Genomic DNA, 26,485 nt, shown 5'->3' with positions numbered 1-26,485 from the left:
GCATTATGGGACAGAATTCAAAATGGCGGCGGCAAATTGCTTAGAAGTGTTCGTAAACAAAGTGGATAGTAAGATATTCTGTATACACGTTAAATTTATCTATTTGGACATGGTGGGTTAATTCAACTGTCGGAGATGGATAACAAGCAATCCGTTGTTCAGACGATATTGCTGATCGATACATTTCGGCATGAATGTTTGAGTGACAATCAAAGTTTACAAAAGTTTCGAGCTTTAGTGCTGACATCATTTCGTATTTTATGTAGTCTACAGTCATTCCAGGAATCGAAGTCCGATGGAAAACAGAAACCCAATAAAGAGACCGGATTAAAATGGAGTTTCAAGTTTTTTAATTCACGATCTTACAAGTCATCCGCGAAACAAGTTAACCTGAGGGACTTTAAACTGAGATATTTTGAACAATTTGAAGCAAAGCTGAAAGAAACGCTTCAAGAGACAGTGGCTGAAAAATCAGGTACCAAAACAAAAGTAACTGCAGCGGAATGTCTACAGAAGGCCTTGACAGAAGTAGTCACAGACATCCAGTGGCAGATGCCAGATACAGCATCGCCAATGAAGGGGAGACGGTATTCCAAACAAACTCAACAACAATCGCAAAATCACAACATCGTTTTTTTGTTTTCAGATTTGCCAACAAATTCACAACAAATGCGTATGTTTGCTGGCAAACGTGTTTTAGATTCTGATATTTTTCTTGATGCGATAATGCCACCACATCTGTTTGAGCAGTTCTGTCATCATGCCAAGTTATCTCTGTACTGGATTGACATTACATCATTGAACGGATCATGTGTAAGTAAAAAGTAAAGCATTTTAAACTGTTACGAACATGAACTGTGTTCATGCTTCATAATTTTGGAATTCATACAAATAATATATAGGCCTTTCATATGAGGCATTTGAATCTATGAGTCTTCATATGACAGTTATTCATCATGTTAAGTTAAATGCTATGTAAGTATCACGTTACAGTATGTGTATAACAACTAAAATCTTACATTGTGTAATTTAGTGAGTGAGTTTAGTTTTATGCCACACTCATCAGTATTCCAGCTATATGGTGGCAGTCTGTAAATAATCAAATCTAGACCAAACAATCCAGTGACCAACAACATGAGCATTGATCTGTGCATTTGGGAACCGATGACATGTGTCAACCAAGTCAGCGAGCCTGACCACCCGAACCCGTTAGTCGCCTCTTACGACGTGCATAGTTTCCTTTTATGGCAAGCATGGGTTGCTGAAGGCCTGTTCTAGCACGGGACCTTCACGGGTCCTAATGTAATTTAATCAGGTCCTAGTCAAAATGGCCACACATCAAAATGGCCACAAATCTTCCAAGTCAAAATGGCCTCAAAATAGTCAAAATGGCCACAAACCCCTTGTCAAAATGGATTTGTTTCGGCCTCAGTTGCCATTGGCTTTCTCTTATTATCACATCATTACCACCATTCACTGTTGTTGTTGATCCCTTTGATTCTTACCTACATGTTGTAGTGAAGAGGCTGTTATCCATAAAGAATCTTACTTTCTCATTACTTAGCAACTTCTTATAATGCTAATCAAACAAACAAGCTCTTCGGGACTACAGGAAGATCTCTTCCTGATAACGGGTAGCTGTCCTTCTTTTGAACTTTCTTAGTTTGCCATCATGGATGCCGTTGTGCGGATGTTGACATACTTAACATCCATGATAGAGATAAGTGATATCCAGTTATTATCTGTCCATCATTATACAGTAAAGTATAGTGACACTGAGTTATTCCCATTACCATACACTGTAAGTTTTGTGTGATATAACTTAATTTTTTAAGACTTTAATATCAAATCATATAAATGTTATGAGTATTAAAACAAAATATATAAATTAAATAATGCATGGCCATTTTCACTTATGTGTGGCCATTTTGACTAGGTTCATTGTGGCTATTTGGACCTGTTCCCATTTAATCAAAACATTATTTGCCACTATGGAACATACCTCATACACTATACTGCACTTAAAATAGATCTTTTACATAACAATGCTGATGTGGTCATTCAACTTTTGCATGCTCCAATGACATTCATTCTTGTCAACTTCACATTGAAAAATGGTAATGAATTTCATTATCACCCTGTTTCTGAAACAGTTAACCCCAAACAAATGCTGTATAAACAATTTATATTGCAAACTATGACATGTTAATGAGTTTTAAAGTAATATTGTCAGAAATCTCTTTTCAGATTTCTTTGTCTATTTTTAATATTCATGTCACATTGAATTGGCTTGAAAACTCGTTTTACTATCATTTACAGGTAGAATTCACCAGTTTTGTTATTCAGAGGATATTAGTTCTTCAGTGTATTATTGATTGCATGCATTATGTGCTTCTGTTGCAGTATGAAAAGCCTGGATGTCACCAACATCAAGTAGATACCAACAGCATTGAAATCATCACAAAAAGTTTAAGTCATGTCAAGGGTACAGCCCTAACAGTGGATAGCCTTGTAAACCTAGGTTCTACCTATGGAAATGATTCAAAAGTTGGGGTTAAGTCAAGGCAAAGAAGAGTTTCAGCAGAAGGTCTTCCCTCTGGAGAAACATCTGATTCACAAACAAAAGACAGTGCAGACCATGATCGAACAAAGAAGGCATGCGTGTCAGTCCACAAGTCTCTTGCATCGTTCTTCTCATCGTACTCTGTGATACAGGGACTGGCAGATAGACAGAGACAGTGTGAACTGTCAGGTTCAGGTTCACATGCAGCCTGTCTGCAGCTGACAGTAGGTGAGAATGTAGTACTGAAGTGGCTGGCAGGGCTGGCTGTAGAGATCAGTAGCCCTGAATGGGAAAAAATATTATCATCAATCTTATATAAAATATTTTATTGAAATGAACTTAAAATTATACACACACAAAGTTAAATGTTTATTCAAGAGGTGCCTCTAATGTGAAATTATATTATTTAGGGGTTAGAGTGTAACATTACACTGACACAGTCTGCTACATACCCAGTGATATGAGTGTGATGCAATTTGTATTTTGATCATGTTGATACGATACTTTTATTTCAAAAGTTCATAATCTTTCTCTATCTATAGGTGAATCACAACCCTGTTTCATTTCTGTATAAATTTCCTACAACAAAAATGGGAAAATCATAATCTTGAGGACACTGTACAAGTTTGGCTATATATAGCCATTCAACATCTTCATAAACAGAATTTGTTATTATTCATATGCTTTCAGCTCAGTATGACTTGTAATGTATTGAATCATATGTATTGTCAATGTCATGTAGGAGTTTTTGGCAGTGTATTGTATTTGTAATTTGTATGTTGAGGCTTGTATCACCTCATAGTTGTAACACCACAAGTCATAGTTTTAAACTTTACCATGAAATGCCTCGGGGGTGTGGTTAGAGTGTCCACCTGGAGAGTGGAAAGTCACAGGTTCGATCCCCAGCTCCGTCATGCCAAAAGATATCAAACTATGGTACTTATTTGTCCCTGCCTTGTATTCGGTATTAACAGGGAGACTCGTATATATAGAGGGAGAAGAAACTCCCTGAAAAGCCCCTGAATGTATGTCTCGGGTCATTACATAACTAGTGTAGCCAATATGGCGGCATACCGTATGTAAGATTGAGCCCGATTTATTTCCAGCAGCTGATTAAATTCGCTTAGCGAACTGAAATCCTACATGTAGAAGATAAGTTAACTATTTTGTCACTTCAGTTAAAGTCAAATAATTGGTATTAGTGTTCGTTTTAGGACAGTAGATTTGTAGTTAAGTTTCATGTCACTATGTTTTAGCTCACTGGCTTCTATTCTCGATTCCCTGCGAAGATAGACTAAATTGTGCTAATAAAAACTTCTTTCACATACACCTTTAATTCATATGAGGGGAATATACTATCAGGTGAAGTGTGTTTGCAAGTAATAGTGATAGTTTCATAATCTAAAAAAGTTAGGGTGTTTTTGAGGTGTGTGAAAACTATGACATATCGCCGATCTGTTCTGATCCACCATTGATGCTTCTGATGCTTGAGGGTCATAGCTCCGTAACTTCTTTCTTTCTTGCTGATCTTATTATTTGACTAAACTGAAAAGTTGTATACAATGTTCTGTGACAGTTTTACACTTTCTGTTTTTGAGGGGTGTGTGACAGTGAACATTTTGTTAATGAATATGCCATTCAACATATGCATTATGACATTTGAATATCATTATTAATGTAAACAAAAATGTCTCAAAGTAGCTTTTTTTTAAAAGGACAGCTGATGAGAGCACATGTGTTCTCGCAATACTTCTGCATTCTTTAACATGTTTTGGGAGGGAAGGCCACGGTGTATCATTTATTCTGTCATTCACATCATTCATTCATTCATTGTAAAATTCCAACTGATACAGTAAGCTGGCTGAAGTTTTGTTAAACACAGCTGAAGTTGCGCTGATAACAAGTCAAGTCACTGTGTGTGTTGGAGCATGACGAGGCACACATTAATTAGTACAAATGGTAAAGAAAGCAAGCAAGTGACCTATCCCTTGTTGTATATTATCCCTGGTATTAATGAGAACAACAGGGACTGGTGGGCTCAGAGTCAGTATAATGTGTCTGAGTGGGGTATTTGTGCTTAACTCATAAAACTGCAGCATGGTATCTCAATCTCATTGAGTTTGCGCCATAAAACCAGCTTGTCTAGGCTAGTACAAGCAGCCATAGATACACCAGCATGCACATCTTTGTATGAGCATAATATTCCCTAGTACAACATTAAACCTCACCTCACTGTTTACCATTTTAAGCCACTAAATACAAATGCTTTGTTTGATGTTCCAGAAGACAAGACTGAGAATATTAACTTAAGCTTGGAGCCTGTGTCAGAATCCAAGAAAAGGTAACTGCTGAATGTACTGAGTGGTTCTTCAGAAGATGAGAAAGGAAACTGTATCTCTATTTGCACTTGTACTACCCTCATGGAGCTGATAATTACATTTGAGAGCAAACTAATCCAATGACTTGGTAATAATATTGAAGCACTCTGTGGAACCAGAAACTTTTTTATAAGTATGTGTACTTGGTTTTATTGTTGTTTATCAAAAAAAATTTACAGTCAATTTTAAAACATATACAAGTATGCAAGTATTACTGTTAGCTTTCATGTTATTAATTGTGGGGTTTTTTTGCCAAAAATGAAATCCATTCTTTAAGAGGAATTTTAGAAGTTGTAAAGATGAAGGAAATCCTAGACTTAGTTCCATGGATGGTTCTTTATTGCAGTGTGTGTGTTGTTTCAGTGTAGATACAAACACTGTTAGTCCCATGCCTGATAACTGTGTTAGTATCTATGCCAAAACATCACACTCATTGCAATAATTTTAATTTCAATAAAGAAGCTGACTATCCATAGGACTTAGTTTTCTTTGAAAAATGGAATGTTTTGTTCACCTTTGGTGTCCCTGTAGTATTTCTTATCTGTTTGTATCACTCATACTGTATCACTGTCACTCTTTGTATATGCTGAAAGCGTGACTGTCATTGGATATGTTGGCACTATATTTGTAAGAAAGTGTAATCCCAGAGGTAACATGTCTTATGTTTAACCACTTTCAAAATAACATTGTGTATTCATTGTTTTTGTTTATCACAGTAATGTCTTCAGCAGTCCACAGAACACACATCCCAGAACTCAGGAGTTTGTGGCTGAACCTCATCAGCAGTTGGTGAAAGTACATCTCAGTAAGGAGGATGCTCCACTGACCACCTTGACTGTTCTGTCAGACAGTGTTTTGTTACCCAAGAACCTACAGCTGGCTGTTCATAGCTGCATACCAAAGTGTATGTATTCAACACAGTCTACAGCAGGTGCAGCAGGCTTCTGGGCTTCAGTGTGTGGTCAAGGGGAGACAACTTCGTCAGCCAACGCAGACATGATGTTTCAAGATCTGTTGCAAGGCTTAGCACAAAAGGACAGTCTTTTGGTATGTAGATTCTTATCAGTGTTTAGAGATGGAATAAGTTATCAAGTTAGAAAAAAGTCATTTCAATCATGATACTATACTAGTATGAGGATGTCATCTTGTCCAGAACAACATTAAAACTGTTCAATATTTCTTTACTAATCTTGGTACATAGATAGGCATGGTGCCTTTTTGCATGTTTTGGATTTCTGAATAAATTATTTTTTTCACATTTCCACATCAACAAGTATGACGTGGACTGACATTGGTGGAGGTGCTCTTTACCAGAGCAGAACTTTAAAACTTTTCCCATATAGTTCGAATATTGCTGAGTGCAGCGTAAAACTAAACTCACTCACTCATTCATTAAACCTTTCAATACTCTCTCTCCTTCCACTTTGTAATATAGTCACAGACTTAGTTGACACATCATTGTATCCCATTTGTGTAGATCGATGCTCATGCTATTGATGACTAATCTGGTCCAGATTCTATTAGTATTATTTACGGACAGCTGGAATCTTGCTGAGTGTGGCATAAACTAAAGTCACTATATACACACCAAAACATTTGACATAGTCATAACTAATTGACATATTCATGAAAAGTATTTTGCCATTGCAGGAGATATCAATGACTTTGACTTCTTGTTGGTTTAAAAATCATTAACAGAAACGTGTCCTTGATATTACCCAGGTGCTGACAGTGAAGACCAGCGGCTATGCTTCCCCACTGCTGGCTCTACTGGATGCCGTGTCCCCCCACACAGCTGTCCTCACTCTGCTGCCCCTGGGGGCTACACTACAGGTGGAGAAGGCCCGTCTCTCACAGGTACGACATGCTGGTTGTCATCAACTGATTTGCCACTTGGCATTTTGTTAGCTACATGTGAGTGAAGGTCCTCATCTGAGTCGTATCCCCTCATTACAGTGCTGGGATGGGAGGGTAGGCAAGTGGTTAAAGTGGTCACTTGTCACGCTCAAGACCTGGCTTCAATTCCCCATATGAGTTTATGAAAAAAGGCCCATCTGCCCGTCCGCCAGAGACAGGCTAGATTTCTGATGGACAGTCTGGTTTTACAGCTATCCAATTTGTTAGATGTTCCATTCATCCAGGTAAATTATTTCATACACAGGTACAATGTGTGATCTCATTTCAGGTGTCCCTTGTCATGATGTTATTGGAATATTGCTAAAAGTGGCATAAAGCTAAACTCACTTAACTGTTATGAAAAATTACTGTAATCACGATATCTTAGATTGGCATCATTATTTTGTGGTACAGACATGTAAGACACTGTTATTGTCACTAGACAAGAACGTTGCATTTTAACTTTCTAAGCACATAGGTAAATGTTTGGTTATGTGCTTAATTCATGCTAAATGTGACTTCTGTATTTTGTGTTTAAGTCTGAGAAGTGTTCTTCTCCACCTGATGTTGTTCAAACTGAGAGCCGTCTCAGCAACCTGCATTCTGCCTTGAAGAAGGAATGCCAGTCTGTAAAGGGGAAGATCTTGGCAAGAAAACCCCACAGGAAATGTAGACAGTCAGGTAATCATTCCTGATGTTGAGATCTCGTGAGATTTCACCAATTTCATTTATTTTTTTGTGGTTACCATGACAACAAGTTTGACTTTGAAATTACTGGTTGCACTGTTTTCTGGAGCAGAACTTTTAAACTGTTCACTATTTCTTCACCAATGTTGGCACATAGATAGGCCTGGTGATATAATGATGTTTTTTGGTAGGTCTGGATATGTGAATAAAATATGTTTTGTATATCCATGGCAGCAAGTTTAGCCTCGACTGAAGTTGGTGGTTTTGTTCTTTTCTGGAGCAGAATTGTAAAACTTTACAATTCTCACATTCCACATGCTTACCAAAACATTGACATACTGTAGTAATTAGTAGACATACTCAAGAAGAATATTTTGCCATTGATGACTCGGTCTTCTTGTTTTCCCTTCTGCCCAACCCTGTTAGCCCTTACTGAAGCAGCTATAGATTTCCTCAGCTTCTGACTCACTCTACGACTGACAAGAAAAACCCATTCTTTATGTGATAATTTTGTAACAATTTGTTGTTGCAGGGAGACAACCTGTCGACACACCTGGGTGTTACAACCCTCAGGTTACCAACCCTTGGCATCTCCCTGGCACCTCTAAAGGTCTGCCAACTCTCATCAATAAACTCAACAACAGGTGACAGTAATAGAATCATCACTCAGCTTTGTTTTGTATTGTTTCTGAAGATGTGTATCATCTAGATATATTCTTTTAGGTCTGTCAACCAAGCATCTCCATCTCTGAGCAGATTAGTGAAGAGCAATCTGCTTGTTGTTTTTGCTTGTCTGAATTTAGGATAACTTGACCATGAGACCCGCTTGTGGTGTCCCCCGCCATGATGTTGCTGGAATATGGCTAAAAGCGAGATAAAGCCCAACTCACTCAATCACTCACTCACTCAATCACTCACTCACTCACTCACTCACTCACTCACTCACTCCTAGTCTTTGTGTCAGTGAGGGTTCACAGTAGGAAGTTTACTCTGCATTGACTGTTTTACATGGCCATGTGTGTGTATATGAAGGGAAATAGGGGCAGTGTCTGTGATGAATCTACCCCAGGAACGTCATTCATTGGAACACAGTTTATTATGATGTGTTTGCTCTGTATTGACTCAGTTCTAGTCTGGCAACTATGAAGAAAACAACAAAGATATGTCATTAGTATGCTCTTTAAATCCATGTCTCTGTCTGTAGACTCAAGGACCTGGACTTTTTAACATCAGCTGAAAAGGAGACGCTTAAAGCTCTTCAGAAAATGTATCGGAAAGACAACCAACCGCAAGCCTTGATACAGAGATCACGACAACAGCCAGATACTACACAGACAGGAAAAGCTGGAGGTATGTATGGTGTTGACCCTCAAAATGTGTTGTACTTTGTAATGAAGGTAAAGAATCCAGCTTTAATATAAATATTTAGCTTGCAGTGCTGTGAATGTGTTTTTTTGGGAAAAGGCTTCTCAAGATTACATATTGCATTACGGAGACTGCTAAACAAATAGCATGAGGCTCAAAGTATGAAAAAGCCCCTAGTAGTGTTGAATGTCATCAGAGGATGTAGGGGTAGCTGAGTTTATGCTGAAGATCCATGTTCGATCCCCCACATGGGTAGAATTTTTGAAGCCCATTTCTGCTGTCACCTGCTGTGATATTGCTGGAATATTGCTAAAATCTGCGTAAAATGTAATTTACGGAAATTATCATGGATGGGTTTAGAGACCTGTTGCTGTAGCTGATTGCACGTCATCCTGCATTAATGCCATTGGTGTTGCTCATGATATCAGTTGCAGGTTGATCTAGACTTCAGTATTTACAGGTTGATTTCATGTTGCTTCAGTGTGTTTGATTTGTGCTTTATGGTATGTTTCTTGTCAGAGTTGTCCCCCTTTAGTTATGCTGCCTGGGTGAGGCTTCCTTTGCAAAACTGCTTTATCTTTTCAGAAACCAGTAAACTATTTGGTTGTCTTATTCTGTTTTATCAGGGATCAAACTGACCTCTGAGTAGAGGCTCTGCTGTTAAAATACAGTCGTCGCGTTAATCCTACCTCTGTTTATCCGACAATCAGCTTTATCCAAGGCTTTTATCAGTAACAAATTGAATTAATGTAACTTAATCTTACTTATTTAGTCTGACATCCTTGTTAATCCAACAATTTGCTGTGCAACAGATGATGTTGGATTAACGAGACTTGACTGGAATTCTAACAGATGAAATATATTGACCAAAGCAGCACGAAAACGGCCGACAAATCCGGTGTAATGCATTCATACTGCTCTGAAAAACATACTAACTTAACTTCATTCTTGTGTAATGATGCAAATCACGGAAGGAAACACCTATTGTAAATTAGTTCCCACTTATGATATATTTAGTCCTAGAAATTAAGTTGAAAGAGAAATATATAGTATCTAAAAATTTATAAGTGCTTTCACAAACTTGTGCTTGCTATGAGTGTTTAGCACATAAACTCCTTACAACATTTGGCTTGCTCAATGACAATACATATATAGATGACAGAACGCTGAGAGGAGCTTAGGCAAACGCAGTGACCCATCAGAAGTCTGACATCAAAGAGCATTGACGTTGGTAACAAAGTTCACAAATTACAACATAAGGTATTGTGATGTAAATATGTTTGTTAATTTGTGGTGTATTCTAAAGGTGGGCCCAGAAATTCTATGTCTTCTCTATTTTCATAGAAAGAAACCGTGTCTACTGACACCATGTCACTTACCATGGCATGATGTAGTGCTTGTTTCCCCGTGTTAGAGAATGTAACAGATAACTATGTGACATGACTGGTGTTTGATGGCAGACCAAGATGATGAGACAGTAGACAGACAGGAAGGAAAGACGAGGAACTCCAAGCTGAACCGCGGGATGATGATGGTGTGTCGCAGCAAGGCAGCCGTGAAGAAGAACACCAAGACAGAGGAGGATTCATCTCAGGCAGACAAACAGACTGAGAGACACAACATTAATATTACAAGTTTAGGTACAGCATGTTTCACCTCAACTCCTTCTGGTGTTATAAGTGCCATAAAACTAAATGATCCATGAAGATATGGGTTACAATTGCTTGTTGTCAGAGGCGACTAACAGGATTGGGTGGTCAGACTTGCTGACTTGTGAACTTCATTAATTAACTCAAACCTTTATTATATTTGGTCAGTAGAGGTATTAAGTACTTGTGCATGATTTTATATTTTTACCTATTTCAGTAAGTATAAACAACCTACTTTAGCTGATATGCCAAAGGAAATGTCACCAGGTAGCTCTCCCTGAATTTGACACGTTTTATGTGAAACTAAAAGTCAAATGTTAATTTTATCACACACACACCGTGGATCTTACTCTGCCTGTAATCTGTCATCTGCCTGTTGCTATGTCTAAGAAGTGATTGTAGTTCATAAGTTTGCATCAGTTATCATTCAAACAGTGTTATCAGCATAGTACTGGAGAGAACGTTTGTTGGTGTTACCCTGTATGAGTTTTCCATTCATTGCCATGGTATGTTGTCCAGAGCTGCAGACGGAGGAGAGTGTTGGTCAGTACCTTCGGGATCTCTACAACCGGACATTGGACATAGAGGATGGCCTGGAGTCCTGTGTGCAGATGATGGTTACTGTGGCTGTGCACTTCATGAAAGAGAAACATGCCGATAATCCAGAGGTGAACCAGTGTGGTAGATATTGTGTGTAGGGTAATAAGGCAGGTGTGGTACTTTGGGTGATACTGCAGGTACTGTATGGAGGGTGATACTGCAGGTACTGTATGTACGTTAATACTGCAGGTACTGTATGTTGGGTGATACTGCAGGTACTCCATGGAGGGTGATACTGCAGGTACTCCATGGAGGGTGATACTGCAGGTACTGTATGTACGGTGATACTGCAGCTACTGTATGTACGGTGATACTGCAGGTACTGTATGTTGGGTGATACTGCAGGTACTGTATGTACGGTGATACTGCAGGTACTGTATGTACGGTGATACTGCAGGTACTGTATGTTGGGTGATACTGCAGGTACTGTATGTTGGGTGATACTACAGGTACTGTATGTTGGGTGATACTGCAGGTACTGTATGTACGGTGATACTGCAGGTACTGTATGTACAGTGATACTGCAGGTACTGCATGTACGGTGATACTGCAGGTACTGTATATACGGTGATACTGCAGGTATTGTATGTACGGTGATACTGCAGGTACTGTATGTTGGGTGATACTGCAGGTACTGTATGTTGGGTGATACTGCAGGTACTGTATGTACGGTGATACTGCAGGTACTGTATGTTGGGTGATACAGCAGGTACTGTATGTACGGTGATACTGCAGGTACTGTATGTATGGTGATACTGCAGGTACTGTATGTTGGGTGATACTGCAGGTACTGTATGTTGGGTGATACTGCAGGTACTGTATGTACGGTGATACTGCAGGTACTGTATGTTGGGTGATACTGCAGGTACTGTATGTACGGTGATACTGCAGGTACTGTATGTAGGGTGATACTGCAAGTACTGTATGTACGGTGATACTACAGGTACTGTATGTAGGGTGATACAGCAGGTACTGTATGTAAGGTAATACTGCAAGTGCAGTATGTAGGGTGATACAGCAGGTACTGTATGTAAGATAATACCGCAAGTGCAGTATGTAGGGTGATACAGCAGGTACTGTATGTAAGGTAATAACGTAGGTACTGTATGTATGGTAATACCGCAGGTGCAGTATGTAGGGTGATACAGCAGGTACTGTATGTAAGGTAATAACGTAGGTACTGTATGTAAGGTAATACCGCAGGTGCAGTATGTAGGGTGATACAGCAGGTACTGTATGTAAGGTAATAACGTAGGTACTGTATGTAAGGTAATACCGCAGGTGCAGTATGTAGGGTGATACAGCAGGTACTGTATGTAAGGTAATAACGGAGGTACTGTATGTAAGGTAATAAGTATAGGAGAAAACACACCTTTAAGGTTTTGGTAGACAATGTAAAACCGAGGAGAATTGTTTTCTCTAACATATATACCGTCAATAATGGGTAATTAAATTGTAGATAATCATTTAATGAAGCTACATAACAATAACTGACACATGTGTAAAATCAATTTAATGACAGTAACTATAAGTAGATAATTTAATCCCTCCACCTTCATTGGCCCGGTGGTCGTGCGGTAGAGTGCCTGCCTGCAGATGAGAAAACTGCGGTTCAAATCCTGCTTTGGAAAATCTTTGTCTTGTGAGTTCAATCTTGAACGATACTTTTCAATTCATATCAAACATTGATGTATCATCTGAATGTTGATGTTCATATAAAGTTAGAAAAAGCAAACCCAGGGAAGCGATCTTACTAACAAAAAGTAAAATCTGTCCCTCCAAAACAAAAACCTCAAATGCGGTTATTCTGGGAAAACAAGAGATGACCTAGTATACAGTGAGAAGCACACTTTAGGTTTATATGGCAGGTACTGTATATAGGGTGATACGGCAGGTACTGTATGGAGGGTGATATGGAAGGTAATGCATGTAGGGTGATATGGCAGGTACTGTATGGAGGGTGATATGGAAGGTACTGTATGTAGGGTGATACGGCAGGTACTGTATGGAGGGTGATATGGAAGGTACTGTATGTAGGGTAATACCACATGTGCTGTATGGAGGGTAATATGGAAGGTACTGTATGTAGGGTAATATGGCAGGTACTGTATGGAGGGTGATATGGAAGGTATTGCATGTAGGGTGATACAGCAGGTACTGTATGGAGGGTGATATGGAAGGTACTGCATGTAGGGTGATACGGCAGGTACTGTATGGAGGGTGATATGGAAGGTACTGTATGTAGGGTAATACCACATGTGCTGTATGGAGGGTAATATGGAAGGTACTGTATGTAGGGTAATATGGCAGGTACTGTATGGAGGGTGATATGGAAGGTATTGCATGTAGGGTGATACGGCAGGTACTGTATGGAGGGTGATATTGAAAGGTACTGCATGTAGGGTGATACGGCAGGTACTGTATGGAGGGTGATATGGAAGGTACTACATGTAGGGTGATACGGCAGGTACTGTATGGAGGGTGATGTGGAAGGTACTGCATGTAGGGTGATACGGCAGGTACTGTATGGAGGGTGATTTGGAAGGTACTGTATGTAGGGTGATACGGCAGGTACTGTATGGAGGGTGATATGGCAGGTACTGTATGTAGGGTAATACCACATGTACTGCATGTAGAGTGATACGGCAGGTACTGTATGTAGGGTGATACGGCAGGTACTGTATGGAGGGTGATATGGAAGGTACTGTATGTAGGGTGATACGGCAGGTACTGTATGGAGGGTGATATGTAAGGTACTGTATGTAGGGTGATACAGCAGGTACTGTATGGAGGGTGATATTGAAGGTACTGTATGTAGGGTGATACAGCAGGTACTGTATGGAGGGTGATATTGAAGGTACTGTATGTAGGGTGATACCACATGTACTGTATGGAGGGTGATATGGAAGGTACTGTATGTAGGGTGATACGGCAGGTATTGTATGGAGGGTGATATGGAAGGTACTGTATGTAGGGTGATACGGCAGGTACTGTATGGAGGGTGATATGGAAGGTACTGTATGTAGGGTAATACGGCAGATACTGTATGGAGGGTGATATGGAAGGCACTGTATGTAGGGTGATACGGCAGATACTGTATGGAGGGTGATATGGAAGGTACTGTATGTAGGGTAATACCACATGTACTGTATGGAGGGTGGTATGGAAGGTATTGTATGTAGGGTGATACGGCAGGTACTGTATGGAGGATGATATGGAAGGTACTGTATGTAGGGTGATACGGCAGGTACTGTATGGAGGGTGATATGGAAGGTACTGTATGTAGGGTAATACCACATGTACTGTATGGAGGGTGATATGGAAGGTACTGTATGTAGGGTGATACGGCAGGTACTGTATGGAGGGTGATATGGAAGGTACTGTATGGAGGGTGATATGGGAGATACAGTATATAGGTCAATATTGTGCATATCTTGATATGGAAATAAATCATATTTGGTACTCTTCTTCAGATTGTACATACACACTGTAACTTGCTTTTATGACCTAAACATGCTTACACAATCCTCTCTAGTCAACTCCATCCTTCTGTACTACCCATCAAAAGTTTAGACTCACTTAAAACACCCACTATATGTTATATATGTATACATGGTTACAACAAAGATGAATTTCTCCATCAACTTGGGGGAAACAACTGCAAACCTCATGCAGATTAGTTGTATGAGGATGTGCAGATATCATGCATGTGAACTGTTGCGTTTTGGTGTAAAGTTTTTATAAGACCATTCTACCATTTTATTTACCATTCTTCACTGAGTTTAATCATTTGTTGAAAGCATGACAATAAACTTGTCAACGTTACGAATTTGTTTTATTATACCTCAGTTCATGTGTAAACAGTACCTTTAAACAGTATGGAATATTTTGCAAATCTAGTTTAGAACAGTTGATTGAAGTATGCGGCTACATTTACACTAGTGAACCTAAACTTTTGATGGGTAGTATATTTAACCCATTGTTATCCTGTGAAACACTCTGATCAGGTTCAGGCTGTGGAGTTGGTACAACGAGAGGTGGGCATGTCTAGCGCAGCGCTGAGGGAGAAGTATCAGAGTAAGGCCTCTGACACAGACAAAACCATGAAGATAACAGAGTAAGTCATATTGCTTACCATTTACCAAGATTCACTTCCAAGGGTTACTCCATTGTCAACCATTTATTTGATTATTTGACCTGACTTCTCTCTTCTTACAGAAAGTGTGAAAAAGCTTTATTTGGATTTTGTTTCTTTTTTGCTAATATTTATTCTAGACAAATCCCAACAGACGAGTTTATGCTGAATGCCATAGATAAACAAGTATGGTGTATTTGTAATTGTTTGACTTGTGTTTGTGTAGATACAAGCTGCAGACTCTCTTGTTGCTGGAGATAGAGTCGGCTGTCCTCAGTGCCGAGGACTCTCATATAGAGAAGTGTGTGGATGAGGTGTGTTATTTGACCACTTACTTGCTTTGCTTCTGACCAGTTCAAATTCTGTTGCAATATATTTTGATTGAAGACAAAAAGACATTTTGATTTTTTAATAGATACTTAAGGTCACATTTTATTTGATTACTTAGCATGTTAACTGTTCCTTGTTTCTGACCAGACACACAAAAATGCCAAACAATCATGTCTTTAATTGTTCTTGTCAGGTGGTGAACCTTTTGAGGACTTTATCATTCATCACAGACCCTGGCTTTGTACCTAAGTTCCTCAATGATGTCATTGTTACCAGGTGAGTGAGGCTGTGACAAACAAGGGCATCAGTTATAGCAGCAACAAGATACCACAGAGCAGTTGCATGTTTCAACAAGATGTTATCAAGGGGCAGAACTGCTCTGTGCTCAGGGCACTGAAATTCTCTGTGCAGAGTTGTGTCCCTTTACCTTGCTAATGTCTGCTGATGAATGTTTTTGAATCCCAGATTCACCCAAGGATGATCCTTGGCCTTTCAGCACCATTGTCATACCTTTTGATTTCACAATAGCTGCAAATAAACAAGATGTATATTGGCTCTTCCTTACCCGACATCACCTCATCCTGCTTGATTTGTTGTAGCTCTGAAAGTAGTATGTTCCAGATGGTTACTTTTTATCAGTCAATGATCACCACGTATACCTCAAGTATAATCATCAGGTTATGGCTGAGATAGTGCCCTAGTGACGTAAAATTTTGACTGACTCACTCACTAGCTCTGCATTATGGTAAATTGTGTTCATTGTGAACTGCAAGGGTCAATCAGTAGATACTGTTGTCGTGTTTGTCCCAGTTACTCTGCAACGCTGCCCAGACTTTTGGTGAGTGTGTATGATGAACTGATGCAGCCTCTACCGGACTCCTTGGCCATGTTTGCTTCCCCTAACAAAAGTGCTGACTCATCAGTCCTGAATGAGTCTCTCCAGAGCCATGACAGTATAGCTGAACCTGGTTCACAGCCTGATGTCTTACAGTCCCAGGCCAGTAGAAACCTGAGGTGGGTGTATATAGTGTATTAGCCTGATCAGTTAACAATAATGTAATGATACTGGCCATTTATAACATGCCTCTTCCACACATTTGTGCATAATCAATGTGCTAACACATTATTACTTCAGATTTTCCATGCTGCCTGTGGGGCACTAGAAGGTCATTAGTCACATTAATTGTCCCACCAGGTACACACTTTCTGCTGGATGAAGAGAGGTAATTCTGAGCAAGCTCACTTGCCTAGGTGAGACCACATGAGTCCCATGTGCTTCTTTGTGGGGCAGGACTGAAGTCCTAAAAACTCTAAGGAGTCCAGCTGCCAAACACAGTCACCCATCCAAGGACTATCTGCACTCAACATTGCTGAATGTAACGTCAATTGATTTGTGACCTGAGCTCTGGGCACAGGACAATGTATTACAGTCGCAGGACAGAAGTTATGTTGCTATACAGTTTTATATATTATACATTTCCAGGAACAGAAAGCTGCAGCATCCAAGCCTGTCAGATTATGGCAACCGAAAACAGATCATGGTCCACAAGAAGCCTGCCAATGCTAAACCCAAGGTGGGTTACGAAATATGGTTCTGTTTCAGAAGTCCTCCTTGGTGTACATATAAGCATTATAATGTCCATTTTAAGATCCTACAACAGTTGTAACAATATTTTAATAAAAATATTTACAAAACAAAACCTCTTTTTTGTTTGGTAAGACCACACTACAGGACTCAGCAGAGCCCCCTACACACAAGAGCACGTAACTCATGTACCCCATACCTCACTTTTCATGCAGAAGGTTGGTTAAAAATATGACTTTATGTGGGGGTCCCAGTGTATTGTTGTGTGAGTTAAAGCTGATAAACTGGCGACTAGGCAGATTGAGTGTCTGTTTATTTGACTGTGTTTCAGGAAGAAAAAATAAAGAGGCAGAAGAGTGTACAGCCTACAACTAAGACCAAGAAAAATAAAGGAAAATCAGGTAGGTGTCATTATTTTTGGGTTTTTCTTGACAAACTCTTGTTGGTGCAGTAGCAGAGGCCTCCATGTCTGTCAACTGCCTCCGTGGTGTAGTGGTTAGAGTGTCGGCCTTTAGAGTGGAATGTCACATGTTCAGAATGTCTATTTTCGTAGAATATAAGGATGACCCAAGCTGCTCAGTGATCTGTAGCCATCTTATTTTCTGCCCATGATAATAAATCTCATAAAAACCAGTATATTTCCTTATCCTGACTCATGCCTATTATGCTTATCTCCTCCCTCTATTCGAAGATAGTGAAACACTTGAAATGCCTTGAAGTTCCTTCTAATTGAAGCGGACGTACCCAGTCACCAACCTCAACTATGTCGACAAGAACATTACAACCTTCAGAGAGTCTGCTTTCTATGCTGACATCTACAACGTCTACACTCAACACATCAGATGTTTCTGTGAATCACTCGCCACTGCATGCACCGCAATCACTGGACATCGGCTTCTTTGTGCAACAGTTCACCATTCACATGATGGATCTGATGGATCGCTGTTTTGAAGAGGAATGGAAACCTCAGTTATCAGCTACAACTACAGTTGCCCTGAATGATGGATCATCGGTAGCACTAGGTCCATCAGATGAAGGGGATGCATCTTATGCATGCTTCCGTTCACAGAAATCATTGGACAACTTGACAACATACCTACTACGGTTGACTCACCAATCGAATGTCTGTGCAGGGATTAATTTGCCACAGCCGGTCTACAACAGCCATCTCCATGTAGATGCGTCACCACAAAGTTGGTGTGTTCACCTGGACAACAAGGTGGTGGCAGGAATCTGGATGAGCAACGAACGCATTCTGCATATCAACCACCTTCAGATTAAAGCTGTAATCAATGAAGTGCGTCATTGGTTGACAACATTGATGAACAAAATACTGATGGTTCATACAGACGGAATTCCACAGTAGCGTTCTACATAAACAAGTATGGATATACATGATCTCACACACTGCTAGAGCTGACATTCGACATTGTCAACAACTTGAACCTCCACATAAAGGCATGTCACATTCCAGATCATGGAATGACATGGCCGAAATGCTGTCATGCTCTACAACCATTTCCAACAGAATGGAAGCTGCACCGAGAGGCGTTTCAACTCATCAGTCAGACATATATTCAGATCTCCACAAATACACCTATTTACCACAAGGTTCAACAAGCAGATACCAATATTCATATCTCCAGTGCCAGATCTGTTAGCTTGGGCTACAGAGGATTGAGGATATTCTATTAGAGCAGCAAAGGCAGTCACCTTTGTTCTACGTAGATCTACTTGCTCCTTATACGACAATAAATGGTTTGAAAGATACACCAGCTAGAAAGACCTTACTGCAACAAAGGCCACACATCCTCAAGTAGCAGACTACTAATGTCATCTACGACATGCCAGAGTACTGAAAGGTTCCACACTCTCAACATACTTGACGGCACTCAGCTCAGTTATCCAATGAAAACAGGATTCAAGCTGGCTGAAGTACCGGAACTACTCGCCTTACTACATTCTACACTCATGACATACTTGGCAGCATTCAGCTGTTATCACCATGAAAACAGGGATCAAGCTGACTGAAGTACCAGAACTACTTGTCTTACTACGCTTGTTCAAGCTGGATGCCCACTGATGCAGATTTAAGGCTCCAGCTTGGGATTTGAATGTTGTACTACAACACCTCGTGAGTGATGTCTACAAGCCACTAGACCGGACATCACCTGAATTATTGACACAAACAATGCTGTTTCTACTCACCTTAGAAACAGAAATACATGCTCACACGGTTCGGCGGTTCAATTCCAGTCATTGTGAGTTTGTACATCTAGGACTGAGATGGGATTTCATCGCCAAAATCAACTGCCAGGACAACTGGAGAGACAGTTCCACAACCCAGCATTATCTACAGTCCTCGGGCCACATGATACAGAGGATTCATCACCAATGAACTAAAACAAGGAGACAATATTTCAAGTGCTTATTCATCCCATTATCTACTGAAACACCTACTGAAGTATCCTGCAACACTATCTCAGTATGGATGAGAGCTCTTATCCCGAGGGTCTACAAAGCAGCAGGACTTGAAACTCCACAAGCGTCCAATCCACACAAAGTGAGAGCCTTGGCGTTGACACTTGCTCAAGATGGAAACTGCTCGCTAACAACTATAATGGAGGGCTGCTTTTTGAAGTCAAATACAGTGTTTGCCAACCACTACCTATGGGACATCGCCACAGAGGATGTCCCTGGCATTCACCAATTCGGGTCATTTGTTGTTGCACAACAACTAACCGTTCCACAAAGGCGCAGAGTTTCACTCACCCTTTTGTCAAGTGACTTGTTCAGACCTAGACGCTCTTCAGGCATGCTAAATTCACAGTAATTCTCGAGTCAGGCTGTATATTGTACATCAATTTTAATCAGAAGTGAACTTTCAAGTGTTTCACTATCTTTGCATAGAGGCAGAAGATGTACATAATAAGCACAAGTCAGGATAAAATTCTCGAGTCAAGCTTATGAGCTTTCAGACAGAGTGACAAACATGGCTGGTCATGTGACCGTATTAGCAGGAAAGGGAGGCTTCTGGTGGGTGAGTGTATTGTACGTCGATTTCAGTTAGAAGGGAACTTTCAAGTGTTTCCCTATCTTTGCATAGAGGGTGGAGATATACATAATAAGCATGAGTGAGGATAAAAAATCTAAAATATCAATTTTATACAGAAACTTACATAACTGCCAGTAATACCTTCCTTATCTTTTGGTAAGTTTGATTGTTTAGCAATGTCTGGAAGCTATGGTTTGTGCTCAGCTGAGTGTGTTGTAGACAGTTTTAATTGTTCCCTATCATCCATTCCAATCCTATATGATAATTGTCCTGTCATTACACCGATGCTGAATTTATAATCCAACAGGGCCTTCTATGGGCTATCGTTCGCAATAAATGTAGATAGGGATATGGAATATGTGGCCATTTCTGGAGCCAAACATGGTTTCAGAACATTTACCACTTTGTTTGATACATCAGATGGTTCACTCAAACATTATGTTCATACACAGTTTCAGAATAACTACACTGAGTGAAACTGTCTTAAACATTGATAATTCTAAGAATGACATTACATGATAAGGAGATTATTGCAAACATCATTTTCTGCTTTTGTTTTTGAAAAGTCAGATACGGTTGCTGTATGCACACAATATGTCTATATTCCCTATATGATACAACCAATACATTCTTGATCAATTAACTTCTGTTGATAATTTAACTCAGCCTACTGTGTGTGTTGTAGAAATGGTGAAAGTACGAAGAAACCTGTTTGAAGGCGATCAGCCCAAACTGGAGAGGCGACAGTCTGTAGCTGTGATGGAAAGAACAAGAAAATCTCCTCGAAAAAAGGTCACAACAACCACTTTCAGAAGTCCTAAAGGTGAATGTTTGAGATAAAGTGACAAGGTTCAGTGTGTTCATAGTATATCTGAATGCATTTAAGATGAGTTGTTACATGATCTGTTCTTGATGTTCACTTTTTACTCTAAGCTGAATTCAAGATTTAGCTTATTCGCAAGTGAGTGAGTTGGTTTTAACAGTATGCGGGCAATTTCAAGGCAAGAGTCACCAGAAATGGACTTCATACGTTGTAACTATTTGGGAAATTGAACCTTTGCTGTGACATAAATGAGGAAGACTAGTGGGATACCTTAGATTACTATTTTATCGTTGAGGCCTTGTGGGGCGAACATGTGGAGTCTAAATGTCCACCTCAGTTCAAGTGATCGCCTCTTTTGGGTGGTGCTAACAAGCTCAGGGTCCTCTCTGAGTTGTCTGAGTTTGGACAACTGCCAAACCTAAGTGGGAGCCCCGCCAGCGATACAGGCACAACCCCGCCGGCGGTTGAACCACTACCAACACGCACAATGGTTAATGACGTCATAACATCAATCACCAACACTTGCTCACTGTGACATCACACAATAGCCCCCCCACACACAGAGTACATATAAGGGCTGCACAGCTGTTGCAGAATGGTCTGATGAGTTCACTTAGAACGAAACTGGTCACCCTCCTGTTACTCACACTAAGTGCCTATCCCACTCCAACGGGGCCCACCGTCAGTTTCACTTTGCTATGACAAGCGAACACTTTAACCTCCTGACTACCCCACTGCCCCTAGTTTCTTTGCACTACCAGCATAGTAGGTAACTGATGATATTTAAATTCAAGGAGCAATATTGTGCGTATGTTATATGCATGAATCAGAATACAGGTGAAAAGAATATTACCTCTGTAGTGTTACCCTGGCCATTACTTGCAGCCTCCAAGTCTCCAGGAGTCAAGCGGCGGTCAGTAGCTGAGACACCAGCACACAAGCAGCGCTCTAATGCTGTGTGGAATCGTTTGGACAACAAGCGGAAGCGAACCCACACGGAGGAGGAGGTGGAAGTGGTGATGGAGTCACCCATGAAACAGTGTGAAGGTGGGTTTCATGAATTCATCACCATACCTCTGGAGTAGTATTATGATAATATGTGTGTACAGTGAAAGCTGTCAAAACCAGCATCTGTCCAACTTAGCAAGTTGTCAACACCAGCATATATTCTCAGTCCCATCCATGGCTTGTACATCTATCATCATTCAAAAGCTAAGAAATTCGGCAGCTGTCAGTTCCAGATCTCAGCATGAAATGGCCCACCCGAATATCTGTTTTTACAGTAATTTGCGCTGTTTAACTGGGTAAGTGGCAAGGAGTCAGCCAGATATGTATTGTCGCCAATTAGTCAATCCTGTGTTGAGACTACATGGTTGCCGACAAATCTTTAATCTTTAAAGATGTACCCTCAATGTTTGTTTATGTTCCCTAAGGGCTCAGGGAATATAAACAAACATTGAGAGTACATCAACTCGTGGGACCCGACGGTCCAGTGAACAAGGTATTTGTCATACTTAACACCTCAATGTTAATTTTGGACTGTTTGAAGCATGGGTATTGGATCATACAGCCTGTGTGAATCAAATGATTCAAATCTTGCATCTTGCTTTTTTCCCTGTAGGTATTGTCTCCCTTCTTAATATTCACAGGGACTATATTTGAAATTTTTTTCAAAATACATTTATTGCAATGTGAGGCAAATCTTTTCATAGATATTGCAGGCAACACAAGAAAAAACAGATTTAAAGTTATCTGCTTTCGATCCGTTTGCATTCACAAAACATCCATACATCATGTGTGATTCAATGTCATTCGAGACAAGGAAGTACTACCACGAAGTACCAAATGAGTTGCCATTGTCAGCAAGGTACATTGAAATGTACCTCACTTGTAAGTGGTGTACATTGAAATTAATAGAAGAGTGCTTAGCCAATCAGGAAATAACATGTGTGAGGTAAGATAACTTTACATGTACAGTCGGGCCGCGTTAGTCCGGACCCCGACAATCCGATTCCCGCGATATCCGAACAGTAGCTGGCTGTAACCAATCTTGTTTACTATATAAACTCATTACCTGTTGATTCATTAATCCGATGCTTCGGTTTCCGTATCCAAACGTTAATTAGCGGTAACAGATTGGCTAGTTACACATGGTTTTGCTTCATTAATCCGGTGGTACATCAAAGAGGTTCGGATAATAGCCTTACCTCGTGAGCGCCTGTGATTAGCGCTGGTCTTCATCGGCTGACTTCAATTGTAATTGTTAATTGAGGTGACACTTCCGAGTTGAGCATGTCATTAGTTTGTGATTTTAATCAGTTAATAGGTTTCACTTTTGTTTAGTTTGAGTAATACAAACTGTAATAAAGTCATTTGATACATGTATATGTTCGTATGTTCTTGTCTCAGTATGTCAGTAACTCTCCTGAAGTGGTGTTTGCTTCAGTAGTCCGTAAGTTTCACTATCCGAACGTTTTTGATGAAAAACAGAAGTGTTCGGATTAACACGGCTTGACTGTAATTAATGAGTTGCGGCATGTGTGCAGTAATTGAGAGAACCACAGAGTACAACAATGTATATGAAGGTGGCAAAACTGGTTCAGTTATAGTCAAAGTTAACAGTGTCAGCTCTACAATTCAGTACATTGTCTAAACAGGACTGTTTCTTCTGTCCCAATGAGTGCCAGTTTGCACAACTCCCACTGTATTTATCAAACTCATAAACAACATTCTTGTCTCTTGTACTTAGGTTAAGTATACACATCCACCTGACAGAGGTTTGCTTTAGGTGAAGGAATGGTTGTATGACTTAATGTTTAAGTGTTTGCTTGGCATGCTGTGAATGACCTCTCTTTAGGGATTACACATAGAACCTCTCAGACCATTGAACATCACCATTAAATACAGAGTCTGTTCAACACTTCTACAGCTGCCAGAAGGCTACAGATGTCCATTCAGGACCAGAGGTTAATATTTCACCAATAGTGATAGTAATGATTTTAGACCATCTTCTCAATACTGACCAAAGTGCTCTTACACATGTTGTGACCTATCAGTAATTTCAAACATTCCGTTTCCTATTATGTTTATTTTTTCAAATTCACTTGCAGACAACTTCAAGAAAGTGAGTCCATCTCGGAACAAGCATGCAGTGAATATGATGCGGAGATCATTCTACTCAGCAGGGCCAAGGAACAGGTCACGAAATCTTACAAAGTATTTCCAGTTTGCAGACAAGATTGCTGGTCGACAACAGCGGGCATCTCTTGGGGATGTCTCTAAATGTGGATCTGAACCTAGACCCCAAACCAGTTTCAAATCACCATCACGTTCCTCCTTTCTCATGTCTCAGCTCATGGGCAGCCCTTCTCCACGACACAAGACACCAAGTAAACCTCACACAGCCACCACTCCGAAACACATGGTCCAAGAATCACCATTCCGGGGTAAAAGATCCAAAACACCAAAGAAATTTTCAAAAGTGCTCTTATTTGATAGTCCTAAACGTCCATCAGTTCCTGTACGTGAGCAAGAGTCTTCTGACATTTTGACAAGTCCAAGCAAACATCATAGGACACCTAAGAAACAAGGACAGGTGAATGTACTGTGTGCTGCATCACCTTATCAGAATACCAGGTCCCAGACTCCCAGCAGGTCAAGAGGCTCCACACATGACCACAATACCAATGTCTTCCCAATATCTGCTGACAACATACCTATTCCATCCACTCCTAAGCAGACACCTCATCGTCATACATCAACACCCTCCCTTCTGTCTCCTCCACCTGGTCCTCCACTCACCCCCCAGAGATCCATCCTCAAGTCTTCACAGTCAGCAGCTAAGAGGATTCTGGATCTGCCATCAACTCCTCAAAGGACACCCAAGTTGTCGCAAGGACAAGTTCCAGAGTCTCCAAGCCAGAACACGAGATCTAAGGGATCCACCCCAAGTCGCACATCAGTATGTACTGCACTGTTTATGAAGAGCCCTCAAGGAAGGGTAACACCCAGAACAAAACTGTTCAGTAATGTCAGGGCACCCTCAGACATAGGTTCTCCAAGCAGACGTGTACACTTTGATGATGATGGTTGTGATGTTGAAAATTCAAAACAGAGAGGCGCCGATGCTGTTGTGACCCATGGTCAAACAAAGATGTCCGATAAGTCAACAACACAAATTTCATTTCTGAATATGGACGGTTCTGTTACCTCACTGAACCTAGAAGTACCTTCAGTTACGTCTCCACCATCAAAGTCAGAGCAGGTTCAGAGGACACCGTCACCTCAGAAGCAACTGAAAGTGAAAACACCAGACTCTTTTGATAAGTGGCCTAGAAGGAAGAGACGGTGGGCATCCCCAACTCAGCCACCTTGCCAGAAGGAGAATCTCCATGCAGGCAGCAGTCCAGCCAAAGAAGACAAAGGCAACACAGTTTCAGGAAGTGAACATACAGCCGAACACAACGTTAATGTATCCAGGAAGCGGAGTTTTGTTGAATCCATCCAAGACTCGTCTACAACATATTCACCATGTAAAAGATCCAAAACATCATGGTCAGAAACTGTTTCTTTTAAAGATTCAAAGGAAACACGGTACTGCCTTCATCGGCGAGTGAGTTCACTTGCCAGTGTAAATGAGCATCTACCATCTGAGAACAATTCCAGTTTGGTGTCCTCTGGCATGGACTACTTCTCTGCCACCAATGATGATGTCTTCTTGCCCAATGACAGCGAGGAGATGCATAGTGTTGCACTGGACTCAAGTGGTCAAACTTCTGGACAGTCTCATCCTCACTCATTGAGAAACAGAGGTCAGGTCCAGAGTTTCCCCAGATCAGAATCCCCTATTTTTGGATCTAGTCCAAGCATATCACGATTGCTCCAAGATCAGCACACCATATCCAGCACATCCAGTCAGGGATTTGATGTGAACACTGAGGAGGAGGAAGAACAATTACCATCTTCTCCAAAGTTCCAAACAAGTCCAGCACTGACAAACAAACCATCAAAAACTACCTCTCCCCAAACCTCAACTGCCTGTGTTTCACCAGTTCGACAGTCATCAAGAACAAACAGGTCGACCCCTTCTCCTAATTCTCGGTCACCCTCATCTGTTCAGAAGTCACCATTTCCACGAACATCATCTGTTGCAGAATCTCCTCGACAGCGCAAGTTCTCCCCTTCTGTGTCAGCTCGAAGCCTTGTCCTTCTTATGAACTCTCCAATAATCAAGGCAGATGGGAATCAGATTAAATCCCCTCAAGAGAAAAGACATTCTTCACATCATCCACATTTGAAGTCACGGAAATCACTGAATTTACACAAATGACAATTGTAATTATAGATAGTAACATTTTTTCATGTTACCATGGATAACAGTATTGTTTCAAAGCATTCAGTTTGATAGATTCAATAATGA

General features: G+C 40.5%; 1 protein-coding gene across 1 annotated transcript; it reads left to right on the top strand.

Annotated features, from left to right (window-relative positions):
• Window positions 1-26,485, top strand: LOC137278418 (treslin-like). The gene is made up of 19 exons (XM_067810731.1): window positions 1-813; window positions 2,404-2,791; window positions 4,847-4,904; window positions 5,658-5,988; window positions 6,664-6,798; window positions 7,377-7,518; window positions 8,057-8,168; window positions 8,729-8,874; window positions 10,350-10,529; window positions 11,058-11,206; window positions 15,146-15,255; window positions 15,500-15,587; window positions 15,797-15,879; window positions 16,414-16,617; window positions 17,087-17,177; window positions 17,520-17,589; window positions 20,929-21,066; window positions 21,952-22,113; window positions 24,177-26,485. Exons 1-19 carry the CDS (start codon window positions 136-138, stop codon window positions 26,393-26,395), a joined length of 5,484 nt encoding a protein of 1,827 aa, XP_067666832.1. The 5' UTR covers window positions 1-135; the 3' UTR covers window positions 26,396-26,485.

The sequence above is a fragment of the Haliotis asinina genome, chromosome 3 (genome assembly GCF_037392515.1).
Source record: "Haliotis asinina isolate JCU_RB_2024 chromosome 3, JCU_Hal_asi_v2, whole genome shotgun sequence".
NCBI classification, from domain to species: Eukaryota; Metazoa; Mollusca; class Gastropoda; order Lepetellida; family Haliotidae; genus Haliotis; species Haliotis asinina.
Note: the sequence above shows the minus strand (reverse complement) of the source record. Positions and strands in the feature narration are given on the sequence as shown.